General features: G+C 54.6%; 2 protein-coding genes across 2 annotated transcripts; both read right to left on the reverse strand.

The window, feature by feature from the left end:
• Window positions 1-6708: 6708 nt before the first annotated feature.
• CkaCkLH20_06737 (uncharacterized protein) lies at window positions 6709-8391 on the reverse strand (the record flags this gene model as incomplete). Its single annotated transcript, XM_038889454.1, has 3 exons — window positions 6709-7236; window positions 7292-8209; window positions 8290-8391. The coding sequence occupies 3 exons, from the start codon at window positions 8389-8391 to the stop codon at window positions 6709-6711; spliced, it is 1548 nt and encodes a 515-aa protein (XP_038745266.1).
• A 12587-nt stretch (window positions 8392-20978) lies between these two features.
• On the reverse strand, window positions 20979-23350 carry CkaCkLH20_06738 (zn 2cys6 transcriptional activator; the record flags this gene model as incomplete). The annotated part of the gene is made up of 3 exons (XM_038889455.1): window positions 20979-21247; window positions 21382-23053; window positions 23120-23350. 3 exons carry the CDS (start codon window positions 23348-23350, stop codon window positions 20979-20981), a joined length of 2172 nt encoding a protein of 723 aa, XP_038745267.1.
• Window positions 23351-25596: the final 2246 nt, after the last annotated feature.

The following is a 25596-nucleotide window of genomic DNA, read 5'->3' on the forward strand; positions in this document are numbered from 1 at the left end:
TGCCAGCGGCAGATGCCTCGACTTATGAGCGGGTCGTGACGTGATTCTTCATGGGAGACTTGGGATCAAATAAATGACGCGATTGCAGAATCAAGAGAAAAGCATCGAGTGTCACAAGATAAGATAGACTGCAGAATAGAAAGAAGCGTTGGGTTGAAAGGAAAGACGTCCCTTCGCATAGGTCTCGTGCCTCCTTGAATTTCGAGGTGGGATGGGTTGATGCGGCCGGAATGCGAACGTCTGTCCTTTGACAGCCACAGTAAGACAGCTTTTGTGTCTCCGATTGGTGGAGCGATGATGCAGCCGTGGCTAGAGTGTGGCTAGTTCTTGAAGAATGGACTCACCCGACTGCGATGGACGGAAACCTAGAACCCACCTGACTCAGCACATGGAATCTTTCGCTGCCCATCGAAATTGTGACAATCTGCGATCTTTCCACATGAGACGAACGTGCTTGAGTCAGAGCGAGTCCGAGATGTTGTTTTCTAGAAAAACTACCGAAGGCAAGAATCCCGCTCCCGTTACCTTGACTCATAGGATCCAGAATGCATAATCTCAGCTCAGACTCACGTCAATACAGACACCAAAGCACCAGCCTGCCTCAATAACATCGGCCAAAGTCAAAAACACCATACCTTTAGGTTGACTCAAGATTAAGAATGTATCACGAATAATTCGTCGCGGGCGAGATATGCTACGTTGACGTGAGACGTAGCAGAGAAGAGTGAGGCCACAGGGTCTGCAAGTCATGGGGAGGGATGCCACCTTCCCCATCTTGGTCGTCTATGTCATTGTCATCGTCAACGGCAACTATGTCTGCGATACTCGGACATGTCGGAAGGAACGACACCATTCTGCAAAGTCTAAATAATGAGGATGCGATTCTTGCATGTTTTGGGAAGGAGGCTTCCTTGACTGCTTATCTGGCTTATTGGCCAATCTTATCAATGAAAAGGCAAGAACAAGGTGCGGCCAGTGCGTTCGGGCGCTAAGAGAAGCTTCCTGACACTCCACAGCGCCAAATCCTTCAAATTCAACTTCACAGCTGCAATAACGTGTTTCGAAGCGCTTACGACGACCACAACAGCCGCGCTGCATAAGCGCAGACATCATCCACGCATCACGAGGTCCCTCAATCCGGTTCAATCGTTACTCTGTATAGGCGCCCCAGGGACATTCCCTCCAAGTACACTGGCTTCACCCCTTGGGTGCTCTACGGCCAAACGTCGCTTCGCAACAATGCACGTCTCCACGACCTCGAGCTAAAGTACCTCGACTATCCGAGGCGAATGCGAATTTACCAAAAGACTTTGATGTCTACGTCAACTTCTTCTCGGCTGCATCCGCATCAGGTCAATCTTGCCGTCTGCCTGTGACGTCTGCCTGGTACGGTTGAGTCACGGTGCGCAGACCCCGGGGGTCTGTGACTGAACCAAAGCCGGCCGCAAGAACGGGCCGCGCACTGCCTACCCACACTGCCAGGTTATTCCAGAGACCATGACTTCAACTTTGGGCATGCAAATCATGGGCTCCATTATCGGAAAATGACCACTGGTAAAGTCTGCAGCGACGTTTCAGCACATGAACCGTTGATTAACTACTTCAGTCCAGACTCTCAGGAACTAGCTCAGATGGACACAACCAGTGGATCTCTCGCCTGTACGTCAAATCAGGGCTTGACAGGAGAACAGATGGAAAACTTGGCGACGTTTTGATAGGCCATCAAGCGAGGCCGCTTGAGCAGCAAACTCGCAACAGGGCTCTTGGCAACAACCGTCATCACCTTACTGCAACGCCCGCAGTCCAGGGTCCGCACTGCCACCCCGTGTCCGGAGTTTCAAGCAGCAAACTGGGCAGCGTGTTTGCTGTGACCTACAGACTCTCAGCCATCAGCCCCAAGACTTTATTTTCGGCCTTTGGCTTTGCTGTGGTTTGCGAGACGCCTCAACTTCTTCAGAAGATCAACTTGACGAAATCAGGCTTGCATGACAAACGATTTCTATCACTGCGGCGGTCGTCGTCGTCCTGAACGTGGATCAAATTCTCATAACGGGCGCAGAGCCTTGTCCCCTCAGAAGAGCCGTATCAGACGTATGAAGACAAGCCATTTCAGAACCAGGGCTGTTTCGCCGGATTCCAAATCAGGCAGGAGAACAGCGATTTGTACGGGTTGCCGTAAACAGCAAAGCTTTACAATACGTACCTTCACTGACTTTAAACCCGATACTCTGGATCGAATTCTGCAAGAAAACAATAATGAGCTGGCGCCTGCGTTCAATGCTACAGACAACAGCGCATTTCCTTTGTCGTGGACATGCTACTCCACCAATAGAAGGTCAAGGCAACACGCCTACTGGTGGAAAAGCATGACGGAGGAGCTCAACCTCCCTGATACAACGGCGCGCGTTGATTCAACTGGCTCCTGTATGGGATTCTGCAAGCCCTCTGCAAGGGAAAGGTCATACCCGGCAGGCGGTTCAGTTCAGCAGTCTTGATTCGACAGAAGGCGGTCCCGAGAAGTCGGTATGCCTCATCACTGGCTGGAAACCGCATAAGTAGTGGCTTAGCCGCTGCAAATGAGAATTACCGGCCACTTCTTGGCCAGCTCTCTGCTCGTCTAGGGATGATCTAGGAGCTCATTCCGGATCCATGGCAGATGTGGCAGATGGCATGATCTCCTTTCAGGCTGGCACACGCGCTTCGCGCTTCACGAACTCGCCGTCGGGAGTGGGAGCGGTTGAGAACGCCGCAGAGCGAATCAACTTCAATCAAGTGCGCAATCTCGATTCTCGAATGGGCAAGACAGCCTACGATCGCCCATTCTGATCCTGGTTCCAGAAGTCCCAAATTGCTGGTGTCCTTCAGTGACTTGGCCACCATTATCCGGGGACGAGAGCGGATGGCGTGACGCAACGGACGAAGAAGCAGAAAGATCGACAGGAAAGTCATTGGACTGAACGATGTTGACGTGTGCACTCGACAAGGTCTACTGGCCTAGACACGACACACTGCAACAAAGGGCTACATCGCTTCGCGGATGGCAGCTCAGCCCGATGGACACCCCATTTGACCAACGCCCATCGGCTACACTACCCCATGGCCATACAAGCGGGGAATCAGTCGGTCCCCATTTCCGCTCTCCATCTCTCGGCAACCCGTTCGTAAAACACAGCGTTGAGAAGAACAGAACGGCGGACACCATCCGAGTAGATTCAATCACGAGGGAGCAGCATGTGAAGTTTGAACGGGGAAGGGAACAGCTCGCGGTGCGCCTGGGTCCGCGAAGACCCGTAGGGGGACATGGGGAGAAGGCAGCAGCGGCTCCTCAATTCCTCACAGAGCCACTCAAGCTTGGGTTTGCAAGGTCGCGAAAATGAGGCACTGCTTTTTGATTTTCGCCCACAGCAATTTACCGAGTTTCTGGGACAATTGATGAAGTGTCTCTGCAGAGCGGAACGAAACTCCACAACTGGCGCAAGTATGAATGGGACAGTGCGGAATATCTGGCCCTTGCTCTTCCTGCCTCCCCTCCCTTGTTCAAGGGTCAGGTCGGGATACGCACGCACCAGCGCCCGCGATTCACACCGAGCCCCGAGGTTTGATTTGCCAGCAGGGGGTGTTCATCACTCCGTCACCGTTCAAGCAACCCCGGTCGTTTGGCTTCACGCTGAGGTCCTCTATTCCCGGGACCTGGGAGACGAGAATCAATCAGAGGCCTGCAATCACATCCCCATCACGACCGGTCAAGAGCCAGAAGAGTGGAGGGGGGGAAAGAGGAGCTTCTCCCCGATCCGTCGGCCGCTCCCTGGCAACTCTCAACAGGGACTCGACCCTCTTGCGATCAGATGAGGCCACGGATGGGACATGAAGACGATTGAGATTGTGATATAATGCGCTTCTTGGCGCATTCGCGGTTTCAATTCGACCAGAACGTACGCGAAAGGTGTTTAAGACTGGAGACTGGACCGCAAATTCTCTCGTCTGGAATCTCTGGATGATGCTTCCGGTCCAGGGAAGAGGGGAAGGAGGCGCCCACGAACCTGGAGATTGGGCAACCCCGTTGCGCATCTCTCTCTCTCGCTCCAGTCCTCGCTATCTCGGACTTTGTCTTCAGCGGGAGAGCCATCACCACTCACTTAACCGTCTTACGTTGGCCGGTACGGGACGTATCCGCAGCGCTGAGAAGTGATGGACAAAAGAAGTCGACAAACACACAAACTCTTAGAGATGTATACGACGCCTTTGATGAGCCCGCTCGAGTCCTCATATATTCGTGTGCATAAGGTATGTGTAAGACGAAGCGGACTCTCCGTCGGTGTTTATCTTCTGTTTCACATCTCTATGCTACTTTGCTATCCAGGCTATCTGGATTTCATCATCTCATCAGTCAAAAGACCCGGTATTCCTCACAGACTTCCCACTTCACGTGAGTGAGGCAACCCCGGGAAGCCGAGAAGTCGTCTTGGCGGGAAGGACAATCACAGTGCGCGGAAGCCGCACAGCGGGGCCGCCGGCTGGAAGGGGGGTCCACCGTCGTTTAAAAGTCCATTGATCAATTTCTCCACCGAGGAGGGTATCGCCAGGGAACCGGGGTTGGGTCACTCCAGTGTCGTTGCGCGCGCGGGCGGACACGGGGACGCCCCCGGGGAGAAAGAAAAAAGGCACCACCACCAGAGGAGAAGAAAAAAGGGCCATCACAGGACGAACGAACCTGACAGGGCAGAGAGGGTCGAGAGTCGAGACGGATGGGACAGCGAAAAGCACCGCGCATGAGCAGGGAGCGGCGCGCGCCAGCCCTGGGGCCCAGCTAGACACAGGGTCAAGGTGAGGAGAGAGAGGGCGAACGAGGGTCGTACTGTTCGCCGGTCGTCGCCCGCTGGAGATGTGACCCTGATCCCTCTCTCTTTGCCTATCCTACTCCCCCAGAGAGCCAGGTTTGGTCAATTACTCGTCAATTTTATCCTCTATCGTTGAGTGATTGACGTCCCTCCACCTACCTCATCTCTCCCTCTGGCGCTGGCGCGTTTTCTGCCTTTCCCTTTCCCTTCCTTGCCTTGCCATGATCCCTCCCCCTGCCTCGCCAGCACCGCACCGCACCGCACCGGGGATCCGCTATTTTCTTCTGCCCCCAAAAACAGAGAGGCAGAGAGAGCCCCGGCTCCCAGCTTTCCAGCCCAGCCCGTTTCGGTCCTAGACCGGGCGGGTTCGACTGTGAACCGCAATGAATGGGCCTGGCTACGAAAAGGATGAATAAAACCCTCGATCACTAGCTGGGGTCCCCGGGTTGCTAAAGTGTGCGGAAAAGCAGCACGTCGCATCCGGGCCAGAAGGGCCGCGGACACGGTTCTTTGTCGTATGAGGTGCTTGAGTCTCCCCTCTTCTCCTCCTCTCCATCGGCCGGGGTCCGGTGGGAGAGAGAGAGAGAGACTGGGTGATGGAGCAAAAAAGATGTTCGCAACAAGCGTGTGCGTGTGTGTATGGGCGCCAAAAAAAAGCCACAGCCGAAAGAAAGTCCCTTTTGTTTTCCTGGTCTCTGGGTCCTCGGCATCGGTGGCACGGACGGGGAGGCGCGCCCGTTGAAGAGGCGAGGGTGCGCGGCATGGGCAACAACCGGCGGCGGCGTTGCGGCGTGGTAAAAGGGGACTTTGGTCTTGGTGGCATCCATCCGTACCTTTATTATTGCCATGATACTCCCGCGTGGTGAAGGGTGAAGGGTAAGAGTAGGGGGAGGAGATTGAGAAGGGCAGCAACAAGCAGCAGCAAAAACGGCTTTTTTCCTTGGCAACCTTCCAATGAGACGTACACGGATACGCCGTATGGTGGCGGTAAGGTGAATTGAATGAATGAATGAATGAACGAGCAACGAAACTAAGAACTGCCTTGCTTCATCCCCGGTCCCATCATGAGACTTGAACGCTGTTACGTTACCGTGACATTGACGCCGGCGACCGCGATGTGGTTTGAACCTTTGAAAGGGCCGCGAGGAGGAGGAGGAGGGCCAGCTGCCCCATGTTCCATGTTCGCCATGCCTTGTGGTCCCGATAACCTGGGATATTCTGCCTACCTCTGCCTACCTCTGCCTGCTGTGCCTGCTGTGCCTGGTCCGAATGAGCCCATCTCTCCGCCAACGTGACGGTCTTGGGCAGCATCGAGCTTCGAGGAAACCCACATGCGATGTCTTCATTTCCCAGTCCTTGTCGCTCTCCCAGGCAAGACGAGACAGACAGGACAGTACGTGGTGATTCAGATGTCAAGATGGGGTACTCATATCACGATAGAGGGAGACGGGCGATCAGGGGGTTCGTTTTGTGTGAGCGAATTTGGAGTTGATCCTTGCGGTGATGAATTCGTTCAAGGTCGAAAAGTAGAAGTATGTACAAGAAGTATAATGTAAGATGCGTAAATATGATGATATGCATAACCCAACAGCAGAGCAACCAACCGACCGACCCCTTGTGCCGCCCGCCCCCAAAAACCGGGTATACCGAATACCCCAACAGAGAGAAATGAGTGGTGGTATCTCTTTTTGTGCGAAAAAAAGAAGACATTGGAAACAGTCTATGCGTTCATCCCGAGTCCCTTTGGTAGCCCAAAAAAAAAACAAAAGCTCCGACGCCCATGAAGTTGTTGATATGTAATGTAATGTGTCGAAAAGAAGAAATCATCGTGATCTGCTCAGTGGCATCTACCGTAGCTGTCGTGAAATGCTTAAGCAGCTCGCGGCTTCTGAACACGGGCCTTGCCGGCGGCCTTTGTCGCTGACGGCTTCACGCTCCTTGTTACGCGTCCACCGCTCGCGAGTAGCTCCTCCTGGGTTTGCTGTTGCTTGGCGCCACGTGTGGCCTTTGCTTGCGCTTGTTGAAGACGCATTTGCTGCATCTCGAGGCGCGCGTCCTCCTCCTCTTCAAACTCGGGCTTCAGATTCCTGGTTTCGATGATATCATTGATCAGATCAGACCGCTCATCTGCCGTCATCTGTATCGCTTCCGGTGTCGGGTTACCCGCGGCGGAATGACGGCGGGCGTTGACCTTCCTGCGTCTACGGACGTTCTTGGTCGGGTCCATTGGCGAGGGCTCGTATTGACTGCTCGCCCATCCCAACTCTACCGCGCGAGCCTCGATGTCGCCTTGGCCCCAGTGTGCGGCCTTGCCACCACCTAGTTCTCTGAACTTCATGTACACCATCTTGAAGAACTGCCCCTCGCCCCAAAGCAAGGCTTCTTTCAGTCTTTCGTCCTGTGTGCGGGTCAGTCATTGTTTCTCATGATTGTGATGGGTATGCTTGGCTTACCTCTGATGTCGGCCAGCCGAGATATTGCGATCTTCCCCTTTGGACCATCATCTGTAGGCGCTCGATGTTTGACGTTGTGTTGAATGCTTCGTTGAATTCGCCTTGGATTACTTTCCACATGCCCTCTCCCTTTCGTGTTTCCAGCTCATGTCGCCGCTCGAACAGGAACCGTTCGAACGGAGGGCAGTTGGGCTTGATGATAAGTTCGCCTGGTTGCTCGTCCGTTGTCGGAGGCAGAGGGGTTGACTGGGTTGCGGGCTTGGGAGGTTCGTCGGGACGGTTCCTCATGCGAGCCGGTCTCCTCACACGCGGTTGACGGTCGCGGGGGTTGCTGGCTGTACGGTTGATCTGGCTAGGGTAGGGGAGCCCGAAGCTCGGCCTCCTACGCATCTTGTCCCTGCTGTCCGAAAAGTTGTTTGACGGATACACGGGTGCTTGCGCGGCCAAAGGAAAATTGTGGGGAGGGGCAAAGGGATGCTGATGAGCCATGGCCAAGTCCGGTCCGGTCATCATCGGGCTCGGCTCGAAAATGGAGGCACCCGTGGTCATCGGGTAGAAAGTGTTGTGCATTTGGGGAGACAGAGAGCCTTGGTCGGATTCGTGCTGTTCAGAAACACCATAAGAGCCGAAGTACGGGGCAGGGGCCTCGGGCATTTCGTCCTTGATAGGAATGTAGTTTTGCTCAAAATGACTTTCTGCTGTTTGCATGGCCGGTAGTGGAGATGGGGCCTGGCTGTGAGGTGCGCTCATGTCGAAAGTGTTGGACCAGTTGGCGGGGCTCGACTGGTACATGGGCGCTGTCGTGGAAGGATGATGTTGCATCATCTTTGCGGTGTCCTGAATAGAAGGGGAACTGACGCCAGACACTGGGGTCAAAAGATGAGGTTCGGCTTGCTGGGGTTGGCTGAATGTAGTCACCTTTGAGGCGTGTTAGATCTCGTGACACGACTTTGATAGTCCCATACGTGGCTGGGCAGGAGTCATGTTCGGCAACTTACAGAGTATGGGGGTTCAGGGTATGCCGTTGTGGCGGGCTGGATAGATGGAGAGCAGCGCTCCCCGTATCGGTCCGCGTGGTCGATGTAATGCTGGTCTGACATGGTGGTTTGGATGTCTAGTGACGATGTTCGACGCGGCGGGAAGGGGGATGGCGGACAGAATGTGAATTCACGAAATCCGAAGAGGCGTCTCTTGGCGATTGTTTAGATGTTGGTGGCGCATGTATATAATTCTGTGTTTGGTGTTGTAGGTTGATGTGTCGTCTGTGATGACTCTGAGGTGGGAAGGAGGGGGAATAAGAAGGATGGGAAAGCAACTCGAGTCAGCCTTCTTGTACCGGGGGGAGTATGAGGTGGAATAGATGAGGAGAGCCTCGCGAGGACGGGAAGACGGCCACGGCCTATTAATGACGAGGGAAGTAGACAGCGATGGTGGTCGATCAGAAGAGTCGGATTCTGCACACCTAGGCAGAGGACAGGGGAGCCCGCTGGAAGGGACTGCTTGACTGCCCATGGCAGGGGTATGGAGCAAGTGGGAAACCCACCTTTTGGGACGGAGCAGAGTGTAAGGTAGGCGGCGGGCACCATGGCCGGGGGTGGTTGAGAAGGTGACCGGGGAGACGATGCTGGAGGTACGGATACACGAGATACAAGCAGATGGTGTATACAGATACAACACACAACACACGGGCCAGGAGTTGCATGCGGGGACTCAGACTGGGCTTGTTCAGTCGCAGGCGATAGCCGCCCGGGGCTGCTGTGTGCGGATAGGTAGCGGTAGATGCGGGTCGATTTGGACGCCTGAGTGTGTGTGAGCTGCGGACAAGGACGACTCAAACTCGAACTTGACGGAGAGGAGCTTTTTGGGGGTGGGTGATGGGCCAGAAAGAGAGATAGGGCAGGGGCGTGTCTACATCTCCATGAACGAGGGGGGATTGACGAGGTACGTAGGTAGGTAGGTGGAGGAAGAAGGAGAGCAAGGGTATTCGCCAGAGAGCTTCTTAGAGGCTACCATTGACTGAGATCCCAGCCCAGGAGCAAAGAAAGACGCAAAATGCAGGTGCAGGTGCAGATGCGGCGTGCGGCCCATACCAGCCAGTCCATAGGCTCAGAACACGAGTACACCAGTTAGGTAGGTGGACTCCCGTCTGTCCAGGGGAGCATCTACGGCGGAGAGTAGCAGAACTTCTACCAGATACCTGCCTTACTCCAGTACTACGCAGCATTCGACACCTCGACTCGACTCGACTCAACTCGTCCGGTTTACTCGTCCTCCGGCTGCTGTGTCTCAAAACGCCTAAACGGTTGACAGGTGTGGGACCGGTGGGGAAAGAAACGACTGATGAACATGGCTCAGCACAGCAGACTTAGACCCGGTCGCAGCGACCATCTCGGATACTGGCATACCAATGACGCTCTCAATGATTGGGAAGGGCAAGCCAGATAGTTATCCAGTCCCTTTGGGGGTGGCAAAGCGCGGGAGTTCGGGTGCATTGCAGCGAGACAAGAGCAGACCGCCGCACGGCTGACCGTCTGTTCTGGTGGTCTGGTCTGGTCTGGTCTGGTTCTGGTAACCGGATCTAAGCCAGCATCGAGGCTTTCTCTGTGTCTGCCGTCTCTATCGCGGCTCGGCTATGCTTTGCCTCGTTTCGCGCTTCCAGGCATACATGGCCTATGAATATGGACATCTGCTCTCTGCCCATAATGGGGTAGCAGCCGTGCCTCTCTTCGGCTAATGCTCGCAAACAAGCTACTCAGGGCATCCAGGCCAGTTCCCTCATGGGCTCGACGTGAATGGCGTGAATCCGGAGGCTGATGGGGCCTAGTATAGATTAACCCGCCATTGGGGATGGATATGCTCAATCTTGATGGGGGTGGCACGCCCCAAACCTCCAGAGGGCGCAGAGAGTGGGCATATTCGCGGTGCGAGTGCGGCACACGCTCACACACACCTCTACACCTCAACACCAAGACTGCAAGGCCCTGGATCGGACGGGTGCACGGTATATGGAGTTTTCTTGTAGGGCAGGACACGACAGGGGTTCGGCACTGGGCACTGGGCACTGGGGGTGGTGAAGGTTCGGAGAGAATGGACCAATTTCTGCGAATTTGATGCTGTGATCTTCCTTTGCCGTAATTAGTCTGGACAGGGTAAACAAGATGAGCGGCCGTTTCTTTATGGAAAATGCCCAAATACCAGCGTCAGGACTAGGCTTTCTCTCGCCGGGGGAGAAACCCGGGAACCAGGTGGGCGAGGCCGGAAATGTTGCCATTGGATCGCGGTGAAACACGGAATAACACGCTGAGAACGACGCCGATTCGAATACAGGTACGAGGAACAAGACGATATGCAGTAAAGAAGAAGTGGTGCAGATGAAAAGATGGGGTTGAGGTTGACGCGCCTCGTACTAATTGCAAACGAGCGCGGTCTCCGTATGCCGCATATCTGGGTTCACTCCGCAGATTTCGTAGTGTAAATAGAGTCAGACCCGATGCAAAGGACTGGAAATCTGCGGCAATGTGCCTCGAAAAGCAATTCTGCGTCTGGGCTGCCGGCGATGCACTGATGGACAGCACAGCACAGCAGATGCAAGATGCAAGAGATATTCGTAGAGTGGCTGGCGATGGTGCGTAGAGGCGGAGAGGGCATATTGTGACATTGGGGGCTATTCACTGATGCTCCTCCGTACGGCCTAAACGTCGCGCACGTACTGCCTACTGACGGACGCACTTACGGCCGTAGACCCACGATAACCCAGATTAGCATGGATCGCCATGACGGGGTCATCCCGAGAAGCCGCTGGCACGGGATACCTAGTGGAGAACGACTTCAAAGTGAGGAAAGAGGAATTAGAATTGGGTTCGGAGACGGAGCGGCTGGACCCTCAAGTTCGAGTCGGTCGTTTGGGACGTGATAGGAAAGTCGAGCGAAGTGAAACATGGGAGAGAGTCTAAGGAACGTGATTGCAAAGACTGCGGAAGAGGCGTGTAGAAGACAACACGGCTGGGGAGTATCCCACACTGTGCCGATATGAATGAATGCGTTCTTTCTGGTATGAAGATACGGATATCGGTGTTGGTGGATAATAATAAGGAAGTTCCTGCTGGAGATGAAGTGGTTGTGGAAATGAAGTGGGAATAAGGTGATGGCAAGGGAAGAAACAGCCACTAGAGACCGTTGACAGGGTCTCGGTCGCTTAACGAAGGGACACAGAGGAAGGGAGACATATGGATGAAAAAGAGAGAGAAAAAGAGGCACACACACCTCAGCAAGTGGTGGGAGGGACGGCTCTCGAAGATTTCGGGTCGGGCTCAGATTCAGTTCAGACTCAATTTGGGGGTGGATGAAAAAAAAAACAAAAAACGACAAGAACGTGGAGGAGGTGGTCGGGGTCGGGGCCAGATGGCAGTGGCAGAGGGCCAGAGGGCCAGAGGGCCAGAGCAAGAGGGAAACGGCCGAGTGCAATGACCACAGACCCACTTTCCCGTGTGATTGGTGATTGGCAGCCCGCAACGGCTTCGGGGAACGCACCGGGGGTTTGAAAGCACGGTGTGGATCTACACAAAAAAGACCGGCCCTTGGCCCCATAAATTCCCGAATGCGGGTAATGCCTGGCTCTTGGCACTTAGGAATACACAAAAGATACCCAAAGTCATTAGATTATTTGCACTTCATTCAAAGTATCTCCTATGTCTCTTACCACCTCTTGGCTGCAGGGACGAGACTTTTGACGGCAGGCACGCGGTAGGCGAAGGAGGAGAAGACAAGGTGCTATGTAAGGTAGCGAGGCAGCTTTCGCAGCCGGATCCACCAGCGACTGAGGTAGGTACGGATACTGAAGTATACGCAGTATTCGTACCTGGACAAGTTGACACACATTCATCACTGGGCTGCTTGCATGAGGGCTGAGGATGCATGGATGGCATGAGTAGCTATCCGTACCTTGCGCTTGGTGAGGTGGGAATACCATTCTTCTCCGGTCTCAATGTCAATGTATTCGTAAGTTGTCGACCATAGACGACACGACACCACCTTCTGACTTTTACCTTTCTCTTTGCCGAACGGCACGCGCCTTACTGCCGTGCATGCTTATCCTGTCTTGTATGCGGCCTCGTCATTGGATGGGTACTTCTAACGGGCGCCACAGAGACGCTCTCACTTTTCACTATGCAACTTGGAAGTTCGGGATGAATGCGCAGTATCCGCACTCGTTGAGAACTATGAAGCGATGCCTCGATTAGGGCATTGCCGGGACGGGAGGTTACAGTAGCTTTCCATCTCCGACAACTTGCAGAATGGGTGACCGATGACCCTCGATTGCGCGCATTCAGATCGCAACGTTGAATATCTCGACAGAACCTCTCCTCATACACAAAAGAACCCTGAGGCTGCTGAGATGAAATGCCAAGACCAGTCGGAACGCAGTGGCCACTGCCCAGGACCAGGCGCAAATCTCTCAACCCAGAAAACAGCGGAGGCTGGTCCAAGCGGGTGATGCGGCAGCGGGACTCCAGGCAAGCCGAGGACAGGACGAGTCGACTTTCTCGAGTCGAATCTTTTGTCAGTGGACTCGGCCGGGATACCTGACGACATGGGCAAGGCATTTCGAGTCTGAACATGGTCTGAAAAGACGACCGCTTCCCACAATTCTAGACAGTGGGACTGAGGTGGGAAACCTACCTTACCTGGCCGGTCTGGAGTCCCTTGGCCTTGCACCTTGCACCTTGGACTTGCTATCCTACCTTCCTTTACCCGGGAACTAGGTAATAGGTATTCGTCGTCTAGGAAGACCGTCCGGCTCCGATTTTGTCTTCGTTCTAGACAACCCTGAGCATGAGCAACCTTACCCTACCTTACAGCATGGTGCCCAACCCGACAATCTAAGGAAGATCCTCACGTCAGGTCATTACCGGAACGAAAAAAGCAAAGAGCCCATGACTTTTCCCTGCCGGTGCAGCTTGTGCTTGCGCAGTGGTAGTCGTAGTGGTAGCCCAGCTGAACAACCGACGGGGCATCCGCATTGTCTCTCTCGCCTTTCACGTCCCCCATGACATCGAGTCTCCATGTTCATGCCCACCTGCTGGTCTCGGCAACCAGGTTTTCACTCAACTCGCCGTCGATCGAGGCCCCTAGATGACGCCAGTCAATCAGAGCCACGATACGGTCCATGCCCATGCCTCCCGGCCCGGGTCAGGGTACCGCATGTCTAGGCACGGCGGCCGACTCTCCAAGAAACGGAGCACACAACGTAGGCGAACAAACGGGTATTTGGCGGATGCGGATAGAGGCGGGAACCGTCCGTCCGATCTCACGGGCCCATATCCAAAGGATGCCGCTGCCCGCCGCCGCGATCTGAGATCCACGTTGCGCGACGAGAGGGTACGCAAACTCCTGCCACTGGTCATCATTCCGCCCATGTTTTGACTGCAATGCGGACGGCACATGTAGCTCTGGTCTTCTATCCGTTTGGACGGACAAGTTGATGAATTGAGAAGCCGAAATGAGGACGACGGGGAGGGGGGCTGATACTGAAGAAACGGTTGATAGCACGCCCTTCTCCACACGCCAGCTCTTCACTCCATAGCTAGATACATAGTACATATGCAACACTTCGGCCCCGGAGAGAACCTCATCGAAAAAGGGAAAAGCAGGGAATCATGGTGTGACTTTTTGCCTGAGACGCATGCGACTCTGAGACCCTCGACCTGGCTCTAATTCAGCGAGCAAAGAACAATGTCCATGTACTGTACCCGATGATGATGTCCACGTAGCTCAGCTATGGAGGTGCAGAAGCAAAGTAGGGCGAATGAGGAATGGAAGAAAGAGAGAAAGTGAGGGGGGCCAGAGAAAACCCCCAGGCGTTTTGCAAAGAACGCTACTCGTCACTCGACCACACCACCCATGATGCAAGATGGAAGCGAACAAATCAAAAAGTGCGAATAATTTGCAGGGACATGGGCAAACCGAACTGTCGGGTCGAAGCAGGGATCAAATGGGCAGTGAAATGGAGGCATCGAGCCACCCCTCTTGACAAGTGCGTGCCAGTGCTCAGTCCAGTCTGGACACCCCTCCCCCTCCCCTGTTTTACGCCTTACCAATTGAGGACTTGATTTCGGTGTTCGTCACAAGTACTGCGGTACCAATGTATCTTACGCGCGCGTCTGGTTTTGATGTGATTGGACTGGAGCGGAAGCTTAAGCGAGGCTCGACCTTTCATTGGCACTAGAGCTCTATCAAGGACGGCTTTTCGACCACCACCAACAACAAGTTCATCCAACAGACGAACACCATCACCATCACCACCAACACCAACACACAAAAATCCAGTTTGTCGGTTTTTTAACCGCGAATCCCACGCCCACACACCACACACCGGCGTTTCTTGTCAAGTTCACACGCCGTCTCCGTCACTCCCGTCTCCGTCTCTCACACACCATGCGGGCGCTGCTGCAGAACCTGCCCTCTCCCGTCTTGGTGCTCTCGCCAGGTCACCGGTTTCTTCGATCCAGCCCTTCGCCCTAGATGCGGGTACTTCCTATGACGCATCCCTGAGGGGTCAAGCTCTGGCAAACGATGTGTTGGACGAGCAACTGAGGGATTCCGTGCCGCCTTTTCGTCCCGGCCCTGCCTCGTGGTCCTCGATGGTTCCTGCAGATCTGTTTCTATGGATAGATGCCGAAACAGAGGGCTGAGTCGAGGACTGAGCCTAAGCCTCCTAAGCAAGAGTCTCGTCTGTGCCACAACGTCAAGACTCCCGCGACTCCCCTCCTTCCACGCCGCCTCAGCCTCATGGGGTACCGGCTCTGGCTCTGGCTCTGGCTCTGCTCATTGCAGTGAAGCAAGCACGTCGTTCGTGGACCGTCCTTACCCATGCACCAAGGCCGCCCGGTTGGTCAAGCGACCAAATGTCACGACAATCGAGATGCCGCATGAGAAATACCACAATCACACCAAGGCCACCCGGCCGCAAAATGACAGACCCGCAAAGGCCGAGTCTGCCCCCGTCTTTCGGTGCGTTTGGCCGTCATTTCCTCGACCGGGGAGGACTTGGCCGGTGGTCATCAGCTTGACGGGCAAGCGACTGCAGATTCAGCCTGCACTTCTCTGCAATCTTAGCGCCCAAGCCGCATATTGTGTGGCCCCCATTGGTCGTCGTCGCTCAATTTCTATGCCGGTCGCGTTTGTCACCGGTCCGAGACGCGTTTACGAGCCTCTCTTCCCACGACCTTGTTCGACCCGGAGCAAACACTGCCTTGCATTCTCTTGGGAAAACTGTCTCCTGACGTTGCATTGCACGAATTTCATGCAAATTGAGCGCTACCAGCTTGTCGGGTCCTTTAGGCGCAAGCGACATTTCGTCAAGACCTCAACTGGACGCACTAGACGCCGGTATCGATTACATTCACCACATGTTCCTTTGTCATTGACTTGAATAAGCTGCTAGTCTGACTTCATCGACAACAACCAACCGTGGTTGGCGGCAAGAGCTCGTCTAGACAGCCTACCATGGGCCTCTCTTGTGCCGCAAAGTTCGACATCACGGTCTTCGAACGCGCTAGCTTCGTGTATTGCATCGCCAAGCAATGCCATGAGGTTGAGGGGCCTGGCCAAATGACGAATTGCCTTGGAGGACGCTCAGACTATGGCGATCTCGCCGCACACCTGGTCTTCTCCGTCCGAGATTTCCAGTGGGAAATGGTCCGATGACACTCGTCGACGCTGCACCGTGCAACTCCGAGACTCCACCGTCCTCCGCAGTCATCGAAGTCTAAGGGACACCCCAAAGCATTGACTGGGCTGGCAGTTGATCCCTGAGGCACGCAGAGAGCATCTCGGGGGTAGCGGAGAGATACGCCCTGAGACTTTTTGCACCCTCCTGGGCTTCTCCATGTATCATGCGGCCCACGTCCGGGTGAAAGACAGCCTGTTGTGGTCTTCAGGGGGTTGGCTTCGTCCCAGCTAGAGGCGTGCAAACTGAAGGACCAGTGGCAGTCGACAACTAGCGACTTGTGATGAGCAGTTCCCTGCGTTGAGGAAGGCGTCGACCGACACACAGCTGCTGCTTCTGGCAGAACTTGCAGCCATGACAGTCTTGGGTTAGACGGCCTCGCCTTGCTCTCGACTCATCATTATCTGCCATCAGCCAGCGGTCACTAGCCCTCTCGCCCATGCGGGTAGTTTTGACGCACACGATCTCTTTTCAAGACGGCACGCCTCCTCGTGGGCCCCTTTTGGATTTCCGAGCCAATTGTGCAAAGACTTGAGCAAGCCGCCCGTCTTCAGCAATGCTGGTCCCCGTAGACTGCTGCTACCCATCCCTGACACCCACGAATCATGGGCAACACATTCAGCCGAGCCGTGATGAGTGTTTGCGAATTCCAGGGATCGGTTCCAATCGAGTCCTTGCGCGAAGGGGGGCGTGGGAATTATTCTACGCCGCGACTGTCTCGTGGGAGTAATGCCACTACTGGACTAGTCTGTGGACAAAGGCGAACGTTAGGCTTCGCTGGTTGCGTCCGTAAGAACGTTTTTGACTTGTTCGTATCTGGAACAGTGGCAAAACGGTCCCGTGGTTGAAAGAACTTCGATCTGCCCCTCCTCTGGAGCCAAGCTTTGTGGGTGCGTCGAATGTCGAATGAGACAAATGGCTTGAAGAGATTCGCAGAGGGGGGCACACACACCACCACCTGCGTGATGGTGGCATAGGGAGGGGGCAAGAAACGGCCATCTTCCTCCGGCAAATCGTTCTCAGCCGCCCCCAACGTATCTTTGTCGAGCCTCTATTCCCGACCGTTGAGTAGGCGGCGGTACAGCCAACGGCCGTAAATCGACATCCTTCGTCTGTTTCGGAAGCCGCTGCTGGTGGGCAGATCCTTCGCTACGCCTTTGTGGAGATAAATCAGCACTCTAAAATCTGCGCAACATTTCCGAATGGATGGTATACGGTAAGTTTTCCTGAGCATTGGCCAAACCGTGACCGCGAACCAGTGTCGATTCTGGACCGCTCCTGGCATCGCCGGCGATCGTTCGGTCTCCAGTACAGGGCCATATCAAGCTTTGCCTTGATGGGCTGGTAGAACTTGGCGACAATGATACTTGAAGAGAGGCACTGCATTTCGTGAGGCGTTTTTCGACTTTGAATCACTTTCTTATAGCGCAGATTTCACATTGTTTTGACGCGGGCCGTCACTCAGGAGGCCACAATAGAGGCCCGAAATCGCGGCCAAGCGCACGCGAAGCCACCGGCCCGGCCGATTCAACGGGAAACCGGCGAATGGGAAAAAGCCGCATGGTCATAGTAGGCCTCTTTGAGACTTGAAGCCATCGTTCCGTGCATAGTCTGGGTGGAAGACACCTATTCGCGACGAGTTGAGTTGCTACGGCAGCTTCTAGAAAGTCCCAAAGCCGATAGTATGATGTCGTGCTCTGCAAGATGCCATGGCTTTTTGCACCCCCAACGTTTCGGCCGCAGCTCCGGAGCTGGACTCGAAATGAATCGTTTTCACTGGTGTTCTGGATTTGTCCCCCTCCTTGCCGCAAATCTCCTCCGCAAAACCTGCGGTCGGCCGTTTCGAAACCACAACCAGTTTTCATCCTCTCTTCAGCCGCTCTGCAAAGATGGGGCACGCAAAGATGGCACTGCTCTGATCCTCTCCGCTACTTTATTTTCACTCTCCCAATTCATTCGTCGCGATGCTGGTCAACTCTGTGGCGGAGCTTTCACCGCGGAGGCTGTGAATGGCTCTTTTGCAGGGGGTGGAAAAACCAGAACCAACACAACCGAGAAACAAGACCAACAAGCCCCCAACAACAACAATTTTGCTGGACGCTTTTGCGCAAATTCCAGGTTCTCGAGGGGAATGGATCATCGTCATTCGACACAAACAATCGTACGCCCCAAGCTCCAAAGTTCCCCATCGTCAGATTACCACGCCCCTCACTCACGTCTTGGACCGTTCAACTTCACAGCCCCCTCTCCGTCATTACGATCGAGAATAGCAAAACGCAACAAGAAGAACTGTCCGCAATCTAAGGTTGTTCCCGGCCGCCACTCCCGCCTCGAACCACGCGAAACACCTCTCATCGCCCTTGCGCGCTGTCATCCGCAGCCGTCGAAGATCACACACACACACACACACACAGCCTCCGGATAGCCTCACCCTTCTGTCGACCCCATACCCGACGATGACTCCATGTCCAAATTGTCCTCTCTCTATCTCCCCAAAGCTCCCCATCGACGCCTCGCCTCGCCTCTCGAGCCAAACAAGACCCCGGCCATGCCACGAGCTCCCCCCGAACAAACGAGGCAGTGACGTCGACCGGGCCCCCCTCCCCATGAACAAACCATACACCGCTCGACAAACAACAACACTCCTCTTCTGCCGTGGTCCTCCGCCCATCGTGATCTTCCCCGGGACCAAGCATACACCGCCACCGGCCCGAGAGTGAAGAAAGAGCCAAACAAAGGGCAAAATAGCATCACTCCTCCCTGCCGTCGCAGAAAGTCCCAATAGTCCAGTCAGCAGTCAGCCTTGCCTCGCCTCGCCTCTTTCCACGCCCCTCACTTCTTCCCCCATCGCGGATCACGCGTTAACGATGAAACAAGCGCCCCAGGAAGACCCGAAATACCTTCGAAGAAGGCGCGATACTTCCTCGCGTTGTACATCTACACAACCATCGCGGGCAAGGGGTCGGTTGGACCTGGGACCTGGACAGACAACCGCAGCACCGGGTCCGGAACAGCCTCTCGTTGCCCCTTCTTCCGCTTCCGCGAACGAGAGTCCCGCCGGTAAGAGATGTCGAATCCCACAGCCCACGCTCGATGGAGAGCCATCGTGGACCCGGCCGTCACGGCGGCCCGGAGGCTCCCCTCCCCCCCCCATTACCCGTTCTCTGGCGAATGGGATCGGCGTCCCGCGTGCTCGGAGAGTGAGGCCAAATGCTGGACGCCCGATATCGACGCTGGTTCGACGGCGGCGAGTGACTCTGCCCTCTTCCAAAGTTATCCGGCATCGTATACTTCGTCCGGGTCCTCCGCAGGCCCCCCCCCCTCTCTTGCAAGAAGATCGTATCCTCGCGAACTGGACAAAGTAGCATGTGAAGAGTCCGAAATCCCCTCTTTCTAGCCTAGAAAGGACGAATACTTCCAGATCATGATTTGCCACAGCCAAGATACACACCCGCGCGGAGAGACTCCGGCGTGGTTGGTCGCGATGCCGCGTTGCGACGGGGACCATCAGCCAGTGCGGTGAACACCTCCCAAACCAGTCTCAAAAGGGTGATGGACGATATCTAGAAAAAGACCTGTCAGGCCCTCATCGCCACAGTCTTCCTTCCCCCCTTCCCCCACTATCCCTGGAAAAAGCCTAGCAACTCGCGCAAGATCCAAAGTGGTGATCCATCCATCCATTCATCACCCTCTCTTACCCCCTTGATCGCGATACCGCCCTTGAATCCGGACCAGAATAGGTCTGCGTGGAGAACGCTGCAGCCCTACGTTGGGGGACGGGGGCGTTGGTTACCAACCATGTCTCTGTCTCTCTCTTTGCCCCGTGCTTGTAATGTCGACTGAACCAAGAGTCAATCAAGCGGCGTGACTAACACCCTACCAACCGTTGACTCCTCCCTCCCTCGCTCCCTTCGCTGTCCGTCATGATATCAGACATTCGGAACTCCGGGTACCTTAGTTGGTTGGTCGCACAAACTCACGGGTTTACCCTCCCGAACTCTGCTGCGTCTTTGTACAATTCTTCATCGACGTCACGCGAGGGGGACACCAGGTACCAACCCTATGTTTGTGACTGAGACAAGTGTAGTTGGGTTAAACGTTGGATGATGCAGCCAGTCTCAGTGTTTGAGGATGAGTCAAAGACATCTTTAACCCCCTTGACACAAAGAAGTCTAGCAGAAAGTCTCACACATCTGACACACGAAACACCCCGACGAGCGGGAACGTACAGTCGGCATATTGGTATTAAACATTGTGGTATTCAGCAATGCTAGGACTAACTACAGCGTCGAAGAGTTGTGTACCCGTGGAAGAAAATAGCCCTGCTCCCGCCGATGCCATTGCTATGCGGATCCCAGAAGAAACAAACGTGAAAAAAGCAGAATATACGGTAGCCCCTCCCTGAATAGTTCCAGAAGGGAAAAAGAGAAAAAAAACATCGAAACGTACAAGACAGACGACCGCCCAGCAACCCGACGTTGACTCATCATGTCGTGGAGAATCATTTGTGCTGAAAACGCGTGATTATAACCGGCACCAACAAAGCTAACAGACTGAGGCATGTAAAACCAATGCTTTGCGCGGGTGCATGTTTTGGGAGGGGGGGATTGGGTTTCCAGGAGCAATAGCAGGCGTATAAACGTAGCAGGGCCAATGTGCTTTTGAGCACCGATGATATGTTCGGGGGTACAGAATAACCGCAAAAGATAATGTCGCTCACCTAGGGGTGCGGAAGAATGGCCGAGAGCTGCACACCTAGTCACCGTATCCCCGGACCCCAAAAGGGGGCCCATCGCAACGTCTTCCGAGGGGCGGTCACTCACCCCAGTTTGACATGCTGCAGAGTCAAGCTGTGCGCAGCTTTCGAAACGCCGCCCCCAATCCACCAGGCGTTTGTAACACGCGTTTTCTCATTCCTGTTGTTCTGAGAGGTTAACCCCGTCTAATCCAGGGGGCTTCCTATGCGCCCTCAAGGGGCTGGACGAAGTTGTAGTTGAAGTCCAGTAGGCCATCCAACATCCAGTGTTGCGGATCGAAAAAGTCGTAATTTGTCGTCTCGCCGTAGTTCATGCCGCTTAGCATGTTATTCGATGATTGGTTGTTCAATCCGCCAGAGGCTCCCGGAGTGAGGGCGCCGTTGGACGCAAGCATGCTGTTTGCCTGTAGTCCTTGGGTCGCCGGCATGAGTGTGCTGTCCAGATGGGTCGATGACGCCGAGGACTCGTTCGCTGAGTCTGGATTAGTAGGCTGTTTCAGGGCTATTTGGGGTGGCACGTAAGTCAGTCATCACAGTCACACCGAAGCAGAGACCTGGATGCAATGGCTAGGACCGGGGAGGGGTAGGGGTAGGAGCTGCATTTACCATCGAGTGACCCTCTGCCTTGGGCTTGGTACTCTTCTCTCCATCGCCAGACTGAGTCGAAAACGAGACTCATGCTGTGGCGGCAGCGCACCTTGAGCTGGAGTGTGTCGTCGATGAGCAGTGGAGAGTCGTCGTTGTCAAACGATGACTGGTTGTTGTTGTCGAGGCGGGCTCCGTTCCACATTTGTACCATCAGCTCGGCTAGGCGCCATTGGAGATCGTTGTTCACGACACTTGTCGCACGAATGGCGTTGATGGTTTGGTGGAAGAGGTTGCGGCCGCGGTCAAAGTCGATTGTCTTGGAAAAGAACGACCGCATGAGCTTCAGCAGAGCGAAGCCAGCCGCAATCAGCATTTGCTGGATGTAGTTTGTCGCGTAAAGAAGAATCTGACCCGGCGAGTTCTGGCCAGGTGAAGTAACCTTGTCAACCTCCAGAATGTTGTCAAGAAAACTTGTTGTTGCTCTCCACAGACCCATCAAGTCATCGATGTAACCAGGAGTCGTGCTTGAATCAAAGAAGCCAGCTAGCCGCAAGTGAAGAGCGGCCGCTCTCATGTGGAGATTGGCAATAGGGCCCAGGTGTTGGGAGAGAATCGAGGCTTGCAGTTCGTTGAAGTCCTTACGATAAACTCTCATCAACATGGCTCGATGCTCGTCTCCTGCAACACCTCTGGGATCGCTGGCGTTACTATACATTTCCTTGGAGACCTTGTCGCAGAATCGTTCAATTTGAAGTCTAGCCTCAAGTTCAGGAGTCAATCGGAAAGGCCCGTCCTCGCCCCGGCGGACGGCCAAAGTCCAGTCGTACAGTGTTGAGGCCGGTTGGCCGTAGCCAGTGCCAATGCTTTGGGCGACAATGTTGCAGACAGCCCATGTCTGTACACGATCGTGTAGCTGCTCTTTGTTAAGATCCACAGAGACTCGGGAGAAGTCTTGACTATGGTTGGGCCTGTGAAGGCCAATGCCCGTCGCGACCTTCATCATGACACCACACAGAATATGTGTGGGGTCAGCGCTGGTTGTGCTCGTTGGCAAGGGCCATGTGCACAGCAGACACAGAGCCTTGACAACGAAGTAGCTGCTCGGCACGTCTCCAATGGTAGACCACAGCAGCCTTGTTAGAGGGCCCGATATCGACGTCAACAAAGTCGGGTCTGCGCTATAACGCCGGGCAGCGACCGAAATGATGGACCAGAAGAGAAGAGAGTGCTGTTGAAAGTACTGGTCTGGTGACTGTTGAGGGTTGAGGAATGGGAGAAACGGGTGGTAGTATGCGAAGAACTCGTGGAATAACTGGTTCACCGAGTCCTCGGTCAAGCGCACATTCTCCAGCTCATGGGTGTAACGTGGTAAGCTGTATGACCCTCCCCTCTTGAGGTGCAGAAGCGAAGAGACAGCCTCGTCAGAACCCATCAGAGAAGGGTTTCGCGTGTGTGTGTAAACGCTTGTCGCAATGGGGGACTGAAGATCCTCCTGGTCGTCTTCGACAGTGTAGCCCTGATTTTGGGCGCGCGCAATGTTGCGGCGCAATCTTTCGATCTCCTTCTCCATCTCGGCGTGCTTGCTACGCTTGCCAATGCGCTTGAAGTTGGACTCAATTTTGCAATCGAGCTTAAGACGATTACACCGCGAACAGCTTTGGAAGGGATCTTGGACGACGTCGCATCGCAACTATTCAAACGCGGCTGGGTTAGTCAAGTGACTCTTTCATTGGTTATGCGGTCGAATGTGACTCACTTTCTGCTGGCGGCACTCATTGCAGGCGCGCTTCACTCCCGGCTGGCGTTTCTTGGAGTCAGGCTCCCCATTGTCGTCGTCGTGGCCGGCATTGCTGCCCGGACTACTGTCGAGTGCCATGCTACTACGCTTTCTCTTAGGAGGGCCGATGTTTGCATGTCTTGCGCTCACGGGACTCGTGGGCGAGACGGGCGTAGCCCCGCCGGCAGAGACGATGGGCGGACCGTCCATGCAGGGCACCGGAGGACGGACGGTGAGTCGCGGTGAGACAACCTAGACAAGACACCAGACAGCACAGGCGGGATCGGAGGACCCCTCCCGGGCCGGGCGTGGCGTGAGGTGCGAACGGAGCTCGCAGGAAAGAACTCGGCAATCGGAGATGTCTTGGACGGTGAGCGAGGACTCGGGCTCACTGGGGCGTGCGGTCCGGTGTCGCGACGAGCGTGTTGGAATTGTTGATGTGAGGGTGGGAGCTGGTGCGGCCGAATGCGGAGGGCGGGGAAGTTTGCAATTTTGACCTGAAGGGCGAGGCAAGATTTGCGGTGGATAAGGGACTCATTCTGTCTCTGGGCGAGGCGCCGTGGGTGTGCCTGCCCGGCCGTTGGAGGAAATGGCTGGGGGTGGAGGTCGTCTGATTGGATGTTTCCTCAAATTGTTCGTTTTCCCCCGCTTTCCATCTTCTGCAGCAGGCGGGGGTTACGAACCCGTTTACACCTGCCAACTGCCAAAAACGGCATGGCGTCCGTCGGAGTATTCGCACCCGACTTTCACCGGATCACTTTCCCATATCGCCCGGGCGTGGCTGGTGGTTGAAGCCAGTGCACAGACACGTGTGACATGCCCTGAAATTCCCGGGAAAAAGGTACAAGCATTGAGATAGGACGTCATCTGTTGAATGGGCGCATTTTGAGCTCCGATATCGTTATCCAATTCCTCCAGATATCCACTCCTCTTTGGAGAAGAGTTCCACGAACCCGCTGACTCTTGTACCGACGGGAGTGCCAAGAGGGAGCAACCCCCATTGATGACAGACAGAAACCAAAAGTGGAAACTGCGGGTGAAAATTGGTTCTTCCAGCAGGTGTAACACCAATGACTGGACGGGTGGTTGGAGGTAAGTGGGACCTTTGACTAAGCCGATCCAAACCTCCAGTCGCGTCCCGTCCTGTCGCTTGCCGTCTGCCGAAGATAATGCCAAAGTTTGGGCAAGGAACTCAAGATTATTAGCCTGCGCAGAAATTCGATCAGATGAACTGTTCAAAGTTATTCGATTCTCAAAGAATCTGACTCGCGATCCCTGAGATCTCAGACTTCAGCAAACCTTTGCGAGGCCCCTTTCCTGGAGACGCCTCGACCTCGAACTCGCAGTCGAGCAAAAGACCTCAGCATGGTCGATGCACAAGACAAAAGCGCAGCCAAACCTCCGCGGAAAGTATCTCTGGCTCTACCGCCACTATACCAAGGAACTGGATCATATACCGAGGCTCCTCGAGGATCTCGCGATGTTCAGTTCGCACTGCCCGGGTCACGACCGAAGCCAGGTAAGTCGCTGCATTTCCGGCACCCAGTCAGAGCTGACTGACCACTACGGCAGTCGAAGTGATTCAAGTAGACACCACGGATGTTCCTCGGCCGTTTCTTGACCCAGCTGTATTCAAAGATTCGCAGAAAAAGACCTGAAGGAAAGAGTTGAAGTCATTCAGCCTCAGATGGGTAGGGGTCCTTACCGTGGACCCCAGCTTTCTTTGGAGCCACCCTCGCTCCAATCGCCACCACGTCATTTTGGCGGGAAGCTCCGTCTCCTCAGCGCTGCCTTTGTTTCTAGCAATCATTGCTTGCAGTTACAAACTTCGCGCAAGCAACTGCCGAATGGCTCATTGGCATTTCAAACTGCTCATGCATGTGCGATCAAAAGGGTAAGTTGGATGCACAATGCAAGATGGTTGACTCTCACCAACTAACAAGTAGCAGTGCGCTCATTACCTTAGCATTGCATTGCTATGAGAGAGCGGGCAACGGACTAGAGTTGCAATCCGACGTCTCTTCGGAATCCGGCTGCCTCCAAGGAGGCTTGAGCAGGGTCTCCTAGCGGGCAGAGCTAGCGTCAGGACCAGATGCTCGGAATTGGGGCATCACAATGTCTTATCCTGGGTAGATCTCAAAGTTCCTACACAAGTTGATACTGGACAGATTCTCGGTCAGCAATTGGATAATGATTAGATAAAACCCAATTGCAACCTCGCTAGCTAGAACATCACGTTTCAGCAGCACCAACCGCAGGAATGCCAACATTAGGAAATCTGTTTGAAGCGCCCCTCCGTCAGCAAAATGCGGGCTACCGGCCGGCGATGTGAGCCGATAAGTCAAAAAGAGGTATCCACCTCCGAGTCCCTGTCCGAACCACCCCGGCTCCAACACCCGTTTGGGCTGCGACGGAGGGGAAATGTCCACCTGGCAACATGATTTGAAAGCACGTTG

This window comes from Colletotrichum karsti (genome assembly GCF_011947395.1).
Source record: "Colletotrichum karsti strain CkLH20 chromosome Unknown Scaffold20, whole genome shotgun sequence".
Classification (NCBI taxonomy): Eukaryota; Fungi; Ascomycota; class Sordariomycetes; order Glomerellales; family Glomerellaceae; genus Colletotrichum; species Colletotrichum karsti.